The sequence below is a fragment of the Mangifera indica genome, chromosome 10 (genome assembly GCF_011075055.1).
Source record: "Mangifera indica cultivar Alphonso chromosome 10, CATAS_Mindica_2.1, whole genome shotgun sequence".
Lineage (NCBI taxonomy): Eukaryota > Viridiplantae > Streptophyta > Magnoliopsida > Sapindales > Anacardiaceae > Mangifera > Mangifera indica.
In genome coordinates this window covers 15,480,220-15,494,389 of record NC_058146.1, presented here as the reverse complement: position 1 = coordinate 15,494,389, position 14,170 = coordinate 15,480,220, and the positions used below count along the sequence as shown (strand labels likewise).

At 27.2% G+C, this 14,170-nt stretch overlaps 2 protein-coding genes across 22 annotated transcripts in view; both read right to left on the bottom strand.

Moving 5' to 3' along the window:
* The window catches only part of LOC123227503 (putative disease resistance protein RGA1), a 104,907-nt gene that overhangs the window by 44,506 nt on the left and 46,231 nt on the right, over positions 1-14,170 (bottom strand). The window contains exons 3-11 of one of the 20 annotated variants that reach the window (XR_006504490.1): positions 2,800-2,835; positions 2,590-2,690; positions 2,098-2,161; positions 1,943-2,014; positions 1,375-1,839; positions 1,193-1,247; positions 1,007-1,114; positions 446-888; positions 35-227 (exon numbers count right to left, since the gene is read on the bottom strand). The exons of 3 other annotated variants lie outside the window; for them this stretch is intronic. The gene's annotated coding sequence lies outside the window, so the exon portion shown is untranslated. Of the gene's footprint in view, positions 1-34; positions 889-1,006; positions 1,115-1,192; positions 1,248-1,374; positions 1,840-1,942; positions 2,015-2,097; positions 2,162-2,589; positions 2,691-2,799; positions 2,836-2,941; positions 2,958-14,170 lie in introns of those variants that run through there. 16 more of the 20 variants (XR_006504492.1, XR_006504494.1, XR_006504489.1 and 13 more) reach the window with 16 other exon arrangements.
* On the bottom strand, positions 4,245-5,714 carry LOC123227527 (SKP1-like protein 1B). 2 transcript variants are annotated; one of them, XM_044652506.1, is made up of 4 exons: positions 5,697-5,714; positions 5,592-5,651; positions 5,173-5,473; positions 4,245-4,591 (listed from the first exon to the last, which is right to left on the bottom strand). In XM_044652506.1, the coding sequence occupies exons 3-4, from the start codon at positions 5,446-5,448 to the stop codon at positions 4,418-4,420; spliced, it is 450 nt and encodes a 149-aa protein (XP_044508441.1). In that variant the 5' UTR covers positions 5,449-5,473; positions 5,592-5,651; positions 5,697-5,714; the 3' UTR covers positions 4,245-4,417. The 2 variants fall into 2 exon arrangements, with proteins under 2 accessions (XP_044508441.1, XP_044508440.1); XM_044652505.1 differs by lacking the exon at positions 5,697-5,714 and having other exon boundaries at positions 5,173-5,511; positions 5,544-5,633.

Here is a 14,170-nt window from a genome sequence, read left to right as displayed (position 1 = left end):
AAATATATTATACCGCAGAAAGAAATGAACTTACAATGTAGAGCATTCTTATTACAGGGGAAGTTTCTCTGCAGACAGTTCAATCCAAGGAGAATACTTGCAACATATTCCATTGTTGAGGTTTTATATTTTGCTGCTCTGCAGTTATGGTAGCAATTTCATTAACAAACTAATTTTTCCTAGTGAAAGTTGCTCCATAGCTTTCACCCTGTCATAGCATGCATACCCTGCAGTAACAGAATTATTACAATAAATGATATCTACTCCTTCCTTTGTAAATATGCAAAAGTAAAATTCACCTAGTTTTCCTTACTGTCAAGCTGTGCTCATGCATTACACAAGCAACTTTGTGACAAAGTGAGAAGAAAATTCGTAAAATTTCTTGAACAAACTTGATTTATGAGACCTCAACTATTATTATTTCAAAACCTCTTGGACAATTTACCTGTATGCATTGTTATTAACTCTTTATATCCTCATGTAAAGCCTCAAAAAAATTAGTATCAAGCCTGAAATTTCAAGAGCTACAGCAATACCAAGAACCAACCCAGTCTACTTCTTCTAACATGCAATACCAACAATTGATGTGAAATTTGAGTAAGAAAATTTCGTTTTATAAAAGGATATTTATCATTAACTCATCTTAAACGAAGATTAAAAGAAATCATAGTGTACCTAGAATTACACCAAAAAAGCTGAAATTAATGACCCATTACTACCTTTGTCAGGTATGCAATACCTCACTCTACCGACTCAAAATAAGTGAATTACAAAATCTTCATTATTGCTTTTCTACTTCCACCTCCTTTGATATGTCAAATCTTTAACTGGAAAGTTCCCGATAGGATTAATTATGAGGGTACATAGATGACACTGTAATAGTAGAACCTGTGCATTTAAGGACAAGGGCCAAGATTCTTCAGTGAGTTTACTTGAATATAGATATAAAAAAGCACACCGTCCAAAACTCATCCATGTTTGTGAGCCCTGATAACAAAAAACTTACACCATAAGGTCCTTCCTCCATACTAAGTCCACAATATCTAAGTGATCTAGGAGATTGCCTTGAAGACTGATTAAAGTCCAGGGGCCGCACTACTGGTCACTTGCAAACCTGTATTTTGAACGTGTGTTAGACTGTCTATCACAAAACAAACTAGCACCACCAATTAAATAGTTATCAGCCTCTTACATTATGCAATCAACTTTCATTTCTTCACTGCCACACTTGACTGCAAAACTTGAATCTGCATATCAAATATACACAATGCTATCAGTTTGGTCTAGTTATACAACAATGCAGGGGTGAATGGTAAATTTTTAGTACATTAAGTTTTAGAAATAATTTAATACTGCAGAAATAAACAAGCTTACAATGTAGAGCATTCTTATTGCAGGGAAAGTTTCTCTGCAGACGGTTCAATCCAAGGAGAATACTTGCAATCACAGAAAAGATTACTATCTTCGTTAAAGCACAACATATTCCATTGTTGAGGTTTCATATTTTGTAGTTCTTTTTCAAGCACATGCATTTTTTATAAAACAAAATATGACATCTTATTCGTTGAAAAAGGCACGGTAACTAAGATTTATAATCATTTTGTGTGGCCTAATTCCAAGATAAGTAATGCCTTTTTCATTCTTCTTCATTTTGTACAAACAGATTTATCATATTTTATTCTTAATCTATTCATGAAGCATTTGGAGCCTAATTCGATATCATGTAATAGGCATAATCCTAGAGATAACCAACACTAAAGGCTTACATGTTTTGAAGATATACAACTTTTTGCTGAGAAAGGCTTCCTGACAGACTATTGTTTCCAGGAAATCTGGCCACTGAGACCAAAAAAGAGATTCAGATAAAATCTAATATAAAAACCTAACATAAGTAAAATAATCAAACATTAAATTTATGGAGGGAAGCTTCAATAAATTTTACAAGTGAGTTAGAGAATCAATACTGGACAAAGCACTTGGGATTTGACCAATTAAATTGCTGAAATTCAAATCCCTGCATAATTAGAAAAAAAAAAAATAATGAAAAAAGACCTGCATAAAAAAAAAGAGGCACACTCATTACATTACAATACTAACTTATAGCTTATGTTCTTCAACGTCAGATGGACTGCTACCATTGATCGAAACATTTCTTAGATATCTATAGGGCAAAGAAGATTGATCAGTATCAAAATGAATCAACCAGCAAAGAAAAGAAATATGGCAGTACACTAAATTCTAGATAAATGATCAAACAGCAAAAAGAAAGCAGTTTACAGCACGGAGCACTCTTATTAAAAGGGAAGTTTCTCTGAAGACAGTTCAATCCAAGTACATTACCGGCAGTCATAGTTGTTGTTTTGCATCTCAAACACCAACACCCTGTAATCTACTCTTTGGCAGAACAGAATTTCAACAACTAATGTTTTTTATTTTTAATAAGAAATAAAATCTGAAACTTTATTGGAATAAACTTAAGAGTGTACTAATTGTTCATTTCTACAAAACTATTAGAACTTACATAAAAAAAACTCTATACATTAATGAACATTTATTTGAACAAATCGCATTATGGAAGGTAATGTTTACCAGTCAACGCTGAATTATATTTGTAAACACCGAAATTCTGAATCAATCTAGAGGAAGATATGCTTTACCAACTGCAGCATTGGGCGTAATCTCCCTGAGTCCTGAAATACATGTTCACAATTAAGGTGAGTAGAAAATTAATAATATATATATATATATAAACCCAACAATCTTTAAAATTGTATAATCTAAAAACTAAATGATTTGTAACTGAAAAAACATGAAGGTGTAGATCGAACACCAATGCTGAATACATAGAAGAAGTAAAATGGATAAATCCTCCAGTCCATTGGTTGAATTAGGGTTCATAATTCATGGAAATTGAAGAATTTATGAGATTAAAAGCTCATACATTTTTTAAGTTTCCCCTGCATACATAGAAAATAACAAAGTTAAAGAAAGGAAGGAGGAACAAAGAAGTTGAGTTTTGTAGCTGTTCAAATTTTGAAATTCATATCTGAAGATAAACCAATCAAATTGTTACCAAAAGTTTTGACTTGAAACAAATAATTATGTCAAGAATATTTGCCTACTAACTGATTAAGAAGAAGAGATATGGATTGGTCATACCTAATTTTCGGTTGACTTGATAATCTCTCAGTCAAGTTGAATGTTTGGGATATGAGCAATCTTGGACCAATCTTCACCTGTTTTTGGTTTGCATCTTTCCGTCAGTTTAGGACGGTCTTCAATTATTAGTTCTCTCAAAGCGATGAGATGATTGATATCCTTGGGTAGAGATGACAATTCAGGACAATTCCAAACCCCAAGAGCTTGAAGTTTTTGCATTGACTCTGGTAGTGCCTTCAAGTTGGAACAATTACCAATACGCAAGGTTTGCAGAGTGTTTGTCGAACTGCAAAGAAGCCATTGTGGCAATTTCACCAATTGTGGTAAATTAATAATTCAAAGCAATCGAAGGGGAGGCCCTGTGCTATTGAGTTCTTCATGATTGTGTTGCTCATCTGATCCTATGCTCAAATCAAGATTAAGCCTTACACAATCTACCAAACGAAGTTCTTCTAATGAGCTTAGGCTTCTTACACTACGTGGTAATGAGATAAGACTTGGACATTTATAAATCCATGGTCTTCGAATGACTCTCAAGCGACCAATATCTTCACACAAATATTATAATTTGATGCGATTGTGAATAATTAAAAATCGAAGAGAATTCAAGCAGCTAATTCCATTATTTGGTAGATGCTTTTGCACTGTGGTTAAAACTAACACTCTTGAGACTAATTAAGTGCTTAACATCTTCGCTTAACTCTTTTAGTTTCTTGCAACCATATAGTGATAAAAATTGCAAACTTCGTAGCTTTAAATAGAACTTGGGAGTTCTTTTTTTTTCAGATTTTTTGATAGATCCAAGTATCTCAAATGCTTGATAATATAGAGAAAATAAATAGTTGCAACAGAAGAGGATGAAAGATTTAAACTAGCAAATGTAAGTGTGAATAAATCTAGAAACCCAACATTCCAATTGTATCTGTCTATACATACCAGATTATCAATCCCTGCATGCATATCAGATTATCAGAATCATCAGCCCGTAATACAGAGATCAGAAGAAAAGCTACATAACAATATATGTCATTTATGTGAAAGTAATGGCTGCAGGTAACCTTAAGAGAAGGAAAGAAAAACAGGGCGGTAGAACATACATTAACATAAATAACATGATTCAAAAAGACATCACAGTAGGTCACATAAAGGGGGTTGAAGCAATTCCACAGCCAAATAACAATTGTTTAACACTTCACCAAGCAAATTTAAGCAAGCACATGTCCAAAGAAAGAAAAACAAAAGACGAATTACACAATTTTCACTCAAAAGCCCACTTATTCTCCCGACGAACCTCCTCCAGCTCTTCTGGAGTAAAGTCATTCTCAACGTTGAATGTTTCGCGAATCCCCTGTGTTGGTTGGCCCCTAATCTTATCTGCAAATGTCTGGCAAGTCAGTTCCACCAAGCTCTTGATTTTGAGATAGTGTGCAGCCTAAAAGAACAGAGCGCAAATACAAACAAGTGTTTACATTAAAACCGTATAGAAAATTGATTTCCAATTTTTGCATGAATTCAGAAATTCAAATTGTAATATCATAACAAGGAGAACCGTACACCTACCATTACAAGGACATGAAAAATACACAACTTTTAAAGAGTAAAAGCTTATCCATTTTTCACACCATTGACGGAGGAAGAATACCCAATTATATATCTTTCACAATCAAATCTTCCCTCTGATTTGACCAATTAGGAATTTGATTAAGTGACTGTATAGGATAGCTTATTTAATCCAAATTATTGGATTAAATCATTAATTGTGATGTGAATAATTTAATTGCGAATAATAATACAGCTTATGATTATTAATCATAATACAATTATAACTGTTTTGCAAATAATCTAAATAACTGATAAATTGTGCTAAAACGCCCGATATGTGTAATATTTATAGAAAAATAAATAAATAAATCCAATTATTCGAAAAAAAAAAGCTAATCATTCTAGCTTTTGGATTATGCCTTGAAAAGAATCAATTAATTAAATAAATAGCAAGGGAGAAAGACGACTAACGTTGGTGAGATCAATAAGAGTGGCCCGATCAACTTTGACGAACTCGGCATCCCAGGTCTCTAGATCGTCAGACTCAGTGGCCTCAACGTGCTTCTTGCAGTACTCGATGACCTTCAAAAGGATCTTGCTGGTCACATTAGGGAGAGGAATTCCATCGTCGGCGTCACCGTCCTCTATCTTCTGCTTTATCATCTGCGATTCCAAAGCCACCACTTCATCAACCTCGAAAGCCTCACGGTTGGAGCTTGTCAGAGTGATTTTCCTGCTCGTTGACATTCTTCCGCACTAGCACCGATGAATCCTAATAAAATTAAAAGGGTATTTGACATATATATATATATATATATATATATATATATATATATATATGTCATCATAATAAAATTTAAAAAAAGAAAAAAAGACTGAATGTAATTTACATTATCACTTTCTCCGAATGATATTAGCCACACGCTGCATTGACACCATCACTTGCAAGCCTGCTTAGCTAAGAAAATTACATCATCACTCTGCAACTTGCAAGCGTGCTTAGCTGTATGAAACTAATAGGAAGAAAACAAATATGCATATGAACGAGCAAGGGACCCTTTTGGGCTCCATTCTTGTTATCCATATTCACGTTTAGTTTAGCTTAGTAGGAGAAAACTTTGAGTTCTGGGATCGATTTTACAACCACCGTTATCACTTTATTAGATTATTAATGTTTTTAAAATTAGATTAATAATTAAACCAATTACCTTATTGAATTACAGTTTGGTTAATTTCACTATATAACCAATCTATTGTTAAATTATTATATATTTTTTTAACTACTATCCAATACTTATCATTTTTTAATATGAAATATAATTTTAAATAAAAAATTAATTACAAATTATTAGTCTTTTAAGTTCAACAAGTTGTCGAGTTTAACCGAATCTAAAATAAGTCGATATTTATATATTGATTGAATTAAATTATAAGATTAGATCAACTTACAAAATAGTTCATGAGTTAACCAATCGAATTAGCTCGATATTTATATATTGATCGAATCAAATTATAAAATTAGATCAAATTATAAAATAGTTCATGATTTAACCAATCGAATTAGTCAATTCAGCTAGATTGCAGATTATACCTTCCACGGGATAAAGCCAAAATTGAATTTGGCTTCTCTTTCTTTCCAAGAGGACTGGGATTCTGCCATGGAAAATCTTCAGTCCTTCCTCAAGCATTAATTTCTTGAATACCGTGTTCAAATTTTAATTTAATTTTTTCATAAAATAGTATTTTAATAATAATAATCAAGTATGATAATAGGCGACCCTAAGGGTTAACCTAATTAGTAAACAAAAAAACTTTTTTGGCAAAAGATTAGAATTTGAATAACATGATCTTCCATATGAGAAGTTCAATGGTTTACTTGTTAGCCAGGTTCTCTGGGAAAAAAAAATGTATGATCATAGCGAAATTAAAAAATTATTTCGTGAGAACATGGTACCAAAAATTAATTTTATCAAAGTAATATCCAAATACTATTTTATTTGTATAAATATAACATTTGATACTAAATTATCACTTTTCTTTTTGATTAAAAGGGTTAATTTTATTTTTTCTATTGAATATATCAATTATTAATTTTTTAAAAGCAATTAAATTATGTATAATTATATAATTAAGTGATTTTGAATTAAAAATAAAATAACACGTAATCATATGATGACATATTATTTATATATCTAAATTATGTATAAAATATATATATACATAATAGTACTCTTTTTATATTATCCTTAAATATTTCACTTTTATAAAAATATTATATTATTCTTAGTGTAATTTCACATGATAATCTAATTGGATTTGTTGATTGAAATCACACCAAAAAATTATGATTTTATCAAACTAATCAAATAATGCATATATTTATCAAACTAATCAAATCTTATGATCAAAGTCAAACTTAATGTGTGATTTATGGTCAAATCACACCATTTTGAGTGCATTTTCACATGGAAAGAAGGTTTAGTTTATATAATTTATTTGTATATATAATATTATTAATTATTTTATTTTTTATTTCAAATTATTTAACAAATGATGATATATTTTCATTTATATATAAATGATATATATTATTTTGTGATTGAGTGATATTTAATTAATAATAAAATAATATATAATCACGTGATGATATATATAAATATGTATTTATTTATTTAGTTAAAATAGTTATGTATAATATTACTCATAGGTAAAACTTCAAATCAAGTGATTAATTTTATAACCATTGCATTAGATAAATTAATAATTTGATTTTAATATAATTAAATATATGTCTTCTTTGTTGCTTGAATATTCCAATTTTTATCACTCAAATTATCTCGTGGGGCTAGTGGGATAACATTTTTCCCATATTGTTTTAATACTAGATATGTAATATTTAAGTTAATAGTTAAGAATAAAATTAAATTAAAAATGTCTCGTAAAAGATAATTTGAGTGATAAAAGATATGACTCAATGTATAAAAAAATATAAGTTTAAATATCTTATAATGATATATTAAGATTAAATTTTTTATTTACCTAATTTAGTAATGGTAAGGATGAATATTATACTTAGAGTTTATCTTACTCAATATAATTGGTTTAGTTTAAGAGAGACAATTCAATTTAAGTGAGGTTTTTCTTTACTAAAACGAAAAAAGAGTTATTTAGGTATTCATATGACATTATACTTTCTTCAATATGGATTAATTGAATGAATTGATTAGGTTAACAATAATATAATAAAAAAATTTTATTTATATTGATGTTATCATGACATCAACATAATACTATATTTTTTTGACCCAACCAATAAATCGTAATTCGATATAATTTATTTAATTCAGTTTTAAATTAATTCAGTTTGATAAACATGTTTAAATCGTGATCCAAACCAAATTTATCACAGGCTTTTGATTGAAAGTTGTAACGGAGCTTATATAAAATTCAATCCGACCCAAAAAACATGTGTATTTGATTGGGTGGGCAAGTGTAATTACTACAAAATCCCGTGACGGATGGCAAAGCCTTCTGCTAGATGTGGGGACGTCACCACCACCTCAGGCAAAGCCTTGGGAGACGAAGAACTTCATCAGGGAAGACAAAGTTCTTTGTCTTCCCAAATGAAGACGAAGCCGTCGTCTTCGTTTGGGAAGATGATCGTCTTCTTAGAGGTCTTCTTCTGAGAATATTTAATTCTAAAATCTATGTGAATATTTACGCAATTACATTTATAAAGCTCTTTTTGTCTAAACTTTTTCCTTATAAAAAAATTATTATTTCTGATAAAATAAATAATATTAACATACGAATCATAGTTTATTATAGCCAATAAATAATTTTATTAACTAATAACCGCATTTTTTGTTAATTTATTTTTTTGATTGAATTTTAAATAAAATTTTGGATATAAAAATTATTGTAAATCTAAGGTTTTTAAATAGAGGTGACAAAATGAGCAGATCACTTGTGTAACCTATAGATAATTTGTCTAAATAAAGGTAAAAGCTTTAGATTTTTGGACCTATATTCGTGGATAATAAATTTTTAAGAGGTTGTTAGGTATGTTCACGATTACCTGCGGGTTACTTTTTTTTCTATTTTTTTTTTTCGTTTTATCATCAAACTTATAATACACTCAATACAAATTTCACATATTTTCTTTTTTTGACATGAAATAAACTCAGATATACCCTAAAATTAAAAAATTTGTTATATTGAAAACAAATTTAAAAAATATAACATTAAACATTTTATTATAAATATTCATTTAATGTTTAATATTAAAATTCTTTAAATTTATAAAAAGACCATTTTTATAATTTGAGGTAAATTTTCGTTTTTTCATATAATATTTATATATTTGAAGAGAAAAATAATAAATATTAAAAAAGAATATATTAAAATAATAAAAATTAATATTAACAGATAACCTATGGATCGATCTGTACCAATCAAATCTAGTATGAGTTTAGAAATTATCATTTTTATAATTTGATCTGTTTTCAATTTATACCTATTTTAATTATACTTACATTAATTCAGTCTACACCTGGTCGGCCTAATCATTTGTCAAATCTACTTTTAAAGTAAGAGATAGGGATAAGACTTGCATTAAATTGAGTTTTAATTAATTTGTATAATCCATAAAAAAAAAAAATTTGGTTAAAACGTTCAGACCTATGAAAAATAGACAATTTTAATTAATTTAGATGAATTATTAATATAGTTAAGTTAATAAAACTCCACAAGGGAAAAGGGGTATTTCAGTATTTTAAAAATTACGGGACTTTCATGTCATTTTCCAAATTAAGGGATGTATGGAAATAATTGACTTTGTACGTCAACATCGGGCATTTAAAACAGCCTGACATGAAATCCACGTGTTGAAATGTAATGGGAAGGCAATAAATAGGGGAAAGTATGAGGCAATAAATGAGGAGGGTGTCGATTTTGCGAGGTTGGCGTTTGGTAAAATAAAACGTCCAACATTAAATTGCATTAATTGCAAGACGCTCACGGTTTCATGTGATGAGAGGATAAAGACTCATGGCATTTATAGAAGATTGTCTCCTACTTCAAATGAAATTTAAATTCAATTAAAATTGTATTTATAATTAAAATTGAAATTTTAAGATATTTTATGTGACCTCGGTCTTCCATGTCCAATCAATTTAAATAGTATATAATTATAATATATTATTATATTATTAAATAATTTTAAATTAAATATAAAATAATTAAAAATGATATTGAATTTTATTGAACTACACTGATAAGATCTATCATGTCATGAATTGCATTGTTTCTACCAAATCTCAAGATCCACGTACAATTAGCCATTTTTGTAGGCATTTTTGTAAGTTGGTTTGCAAAAATATACTTTTTTTAATTTATAAAAAATTAATTTTTTAATTTGTGCAAGTCTTCCCTTGAGGCAATGAGATATCTTATTTTATTTGTTGACCATGACACACCCGCAAAATTTTAGGTTATGCCCACAATTTGTGCATCATGTTGACATAACTCGTTGCTACATTTAAAATTAACCACTCAATAATATAACAACTTATCATTATTGGTATTGTTAGAATTTGTTAGAATATATTTCAAATATATGAGTTTCTATATTATAATATATCCCAAATTAATGAAACTATATATACAATTTTATGTATAAACAATAATATATTTTCATGTGATTGAATATTACTTTATTTTTAACTTTCAACTATCTAATCAAATAACAACACGTCATTGTTTGTGAAAAAAGTTGTATACATAACACTACTTTATCCTAATATATGTTTTCCTAGATTAGTATATATTTTTAATATATGTTTTCTTGTTATGTGTTATTGTATATTTACGATGTTGATTTATGTTTTCTTATATCGAATTTAGGACTTTTATAAATTTGTGTATCATTAAGACAATTTTATATACCAAAAAATACAATTTATTCAATTCTCATGATAGTATCAAAGTCAAACATTCATGTCAGCATTTCCTTTTGACATATTCACACTGTCACTTACGTGAAAAAATAAGTTCATTAGTTTGACTGTATATTCACGTTGTCACCTACGTGAAAAGTTGAGTTTATTAGTTTGGTATAACCACACCATTACTTACTTGAAAAAATGATTTCATTAATTTGACACACTCATGCGATTGCCTATGTAGAAAGATAAGTTCATTAGTTTGGTACACTCATACCGTTAACTATGTGGAAAAATGAGTTCTTTAATTTGATGCACTCACCCTCATCTTTATGGAAAGATAAGTTAATTAGTTTGATACACTCATGTTGTCATCTTGTCAGTGACACCCTTTAGCTCACTTTCATACCTTTTATTGATTAGCTAGTGGAAATCTTCACCTTTTGAATTGCATTATAAACTCAATTTAACAAATCATTTGCTAACTTGAGTTTGAGATGATGTTACAATATATCATAATATATTCCAAATATATGGCTTCCTACTTTCGAGTATATTTTATATATATGGTTTCCTATGTTAGTATAATGTTAAAGAGTTCACATAATATCCAATCATATGATGATACATAATCTGTATACTCAAATTATATACTATAAGTATATACATATAATATTACTTTTTTTATATTATCCTTAAATATTTCACTTTTATAAAAATATTATTTTGTTATATGAGTTTGATGATAATCTAATCAGATTTGTTGGTTGAAATCACACTAGAAAGGTACAGTTTTATCAAACAAATCAAATCATACATTTTTTATATATTCGGACCATCTCTGGATGTAATCATATGATCAAGGTCAAACTTAATGTTCAATTTTTTTTTCAAATCACACCATTTTAAGTGCAATTTCACATGTAAAAGGTTCAGTTTTAACTATTTAAATCATAATTTCACTAGATAGATAAATATTAATCACTAGATGATATGTTATTATATGAATAAATATTATTTTACAATAAAACCATATATATCAAGATAATATAATTGAGTGATATAATTGTTTACTTCTTCTTCACTTAAAAATTATCCAATGGTACACTACTATCTTAGTTTATATAATTTATAATATTATTAATTATTTTATTCTTGATTTGGAATATTATCATTCATGCATATTATAAATCCATGTAATTTTATCATAATTTATATGAGAAGAGCTTTCCTATTGGACTGTTTAAAAAAAAACTATAAAAAAAAAAAAGCCCAAATTGTATCACATATGTAAAATAAAATGGCCAAAACTTATTTTCATCTAATATTCATTTCATTGTAAAATGACTTTGACTAACTTTTAAATATTTATTTACTTTTTATTAAAATTAAATTTTTAAAATTTTTTTATCTTATTTTTAATTTAATTTAAAAAACTAATAAATTATTTTTAAAATAATAAAAAAGAGCCAAAGCTAGCATGAGTCCCATGAATATTCATCAACGATGATAAAAACTATAAATTTAAATTATTAATTATTTGACAATCTTTAATAACAAAATAAATAGTTCAAGTTGATAAGAGATCAAAATTATGATTAAAAAAATAGACCCGAAACTATTGAAATTTTTATGAAATACTTTTGTTGCTTGACTCTTACGATAAGAGAAAGAGGCTTTTTGCGTCGGATTATTTTTTTTGTGTGATAGTTTAAAAATAAAGTAATATTCAATTTTATATATATATATATATAATCGAGATGAATACGTATAATATTACTTATAAGTAAAATTTCAGGTCAAGTGATCGGTCTCATAACCATTACTTTAAATAAATTAATAGTTTAATCTGAATATATTGTCAACAAAATTCAAACCTATGTCTTATTTGTTTCTTGAATGCTCCAATTTTTATCACTCAAGTTACCAGATGGGGCAGTGGGGTAACATTTTCTTCCTCTTGTATTAATATTGAATATGTAATATTTAAGATAATAAGTAAAAATAAAAATAAATTAAGAATAACTCTTAAGAAGTAGTTTGAGTGATAAAAAAAGAGACTTCATATATACAAAACTATGAGTTTAAATATTCTCTGATGACATATTAAAATTAAACTCTTAATTTATTTAGTTCAATAATTGTGGAATTGATCACTTGATGTGGTTCAAATTTCAATGGGTTTCTCATTAAAATAAATAAATAAATAAATAAATTATTTAGATACTCATGTGATATTATACTTTCTCTAACATGGATTTATCAAATTGATTGATTAAATGAATTGATGAGGTTAATATAATATAATACAAAATTTAAAAAGCATTTTATTTATGGTGATATTATCATGACATTAATAGAATGGTCAGATTTACCTTATTTGATGAATAAATTGCAATCCAATACAATTCATTTAATTCAACTTTGAATTAATTGAGTTCGGTAACTTAAACATGTTTAAATCATGATCCCAAACCAAATTTGTCACAGGTTTTTTATTGCAAGTTGTAATGGAGTTTGAATTGATAATAGATCGAATCGATCCAATCCAACTTGACCTAAAAAATTGTGGGTATTTGATTAGATGAGATAGAACTAACAATTTTTAATACAATTTGATAACCTGATACAACACTATATGACAAATATCAAGTTAGGGTTGAGTTTATTTGATACAAAATTTTTGGGTCAACCCAATACTACTCGAAATTAAATAAATAGTATTAGGATTCACATGAAAAGAATCTGATACAACCTAAATTGACTTAAATATTTTAGAGAAATATTACTTTGATAGAATTTATTAGGAATAAATCATAAAAATATTGAAAGGTAATATCAACAATAGTTGAAATCATTATATATTGTATATAGTTATATATTTATATAATTATAATTACTTATATATACTATTGTTTATTTTTATGTGAATATTTTATTTTATTATTAAATATTAAGAATTTGATTTGATTAATAAGATTATATACTTGTTTTGAAGGTTTTACTCATATTATAATTATATATTATATCTTTATAGTAAGAATTTGAAAATTTTATAGGTTGTATATAGTTATATTTTTGTATAATTATAATTACTCATATTATTTTTATTTTTATTTAAAGATTTTATTTTATTATTAAATAGTAAGAATTTAAATAGACTAGTTAGAATATTGTTGTGTTTTAAAACTATTTTAAGACTATTTTTAAATAAAACAATATGTTATATTGTGTATTTTATTAATAGTAAATTAATATAATTCAGTAAGAAATTTAAATAATAAAAATATTTTAAAAAGTAAAAAAAATAATTTTGAATTAATTTGGATTAAATTGAATCAATTTAAACATCAAAACATTGGGTTAAAATTAAAAAAATTCAAAACAATTTTTATTCTAATCGTATTACTATTAAAAATTTTTAACACAAAATATAAATTAATATGACACAAATACAATATAATAACATAAACGGCTAGATCTAAGATGAGACCTTAGATGGATAGGTGTTATTAATTCAATCACGA

Excerpts from the sequence above, each read along its gene's own strand:
- LOC123227527 (XM_044652506.1), bottom strand. The coding sequence starts at position 5,448 with ATGTCAACGAGCAGGAAAATCACTCTGACAAGCTCCAACCGTGAGGCT. Across the intron at positions 4,592-5,172 it reads CTCTTATTGATCTCACCAAC|GCTGCACACTATCTCAAAAT; the intron begins GTTAGTCGTCTT and ends CTGTTCTTTTAG.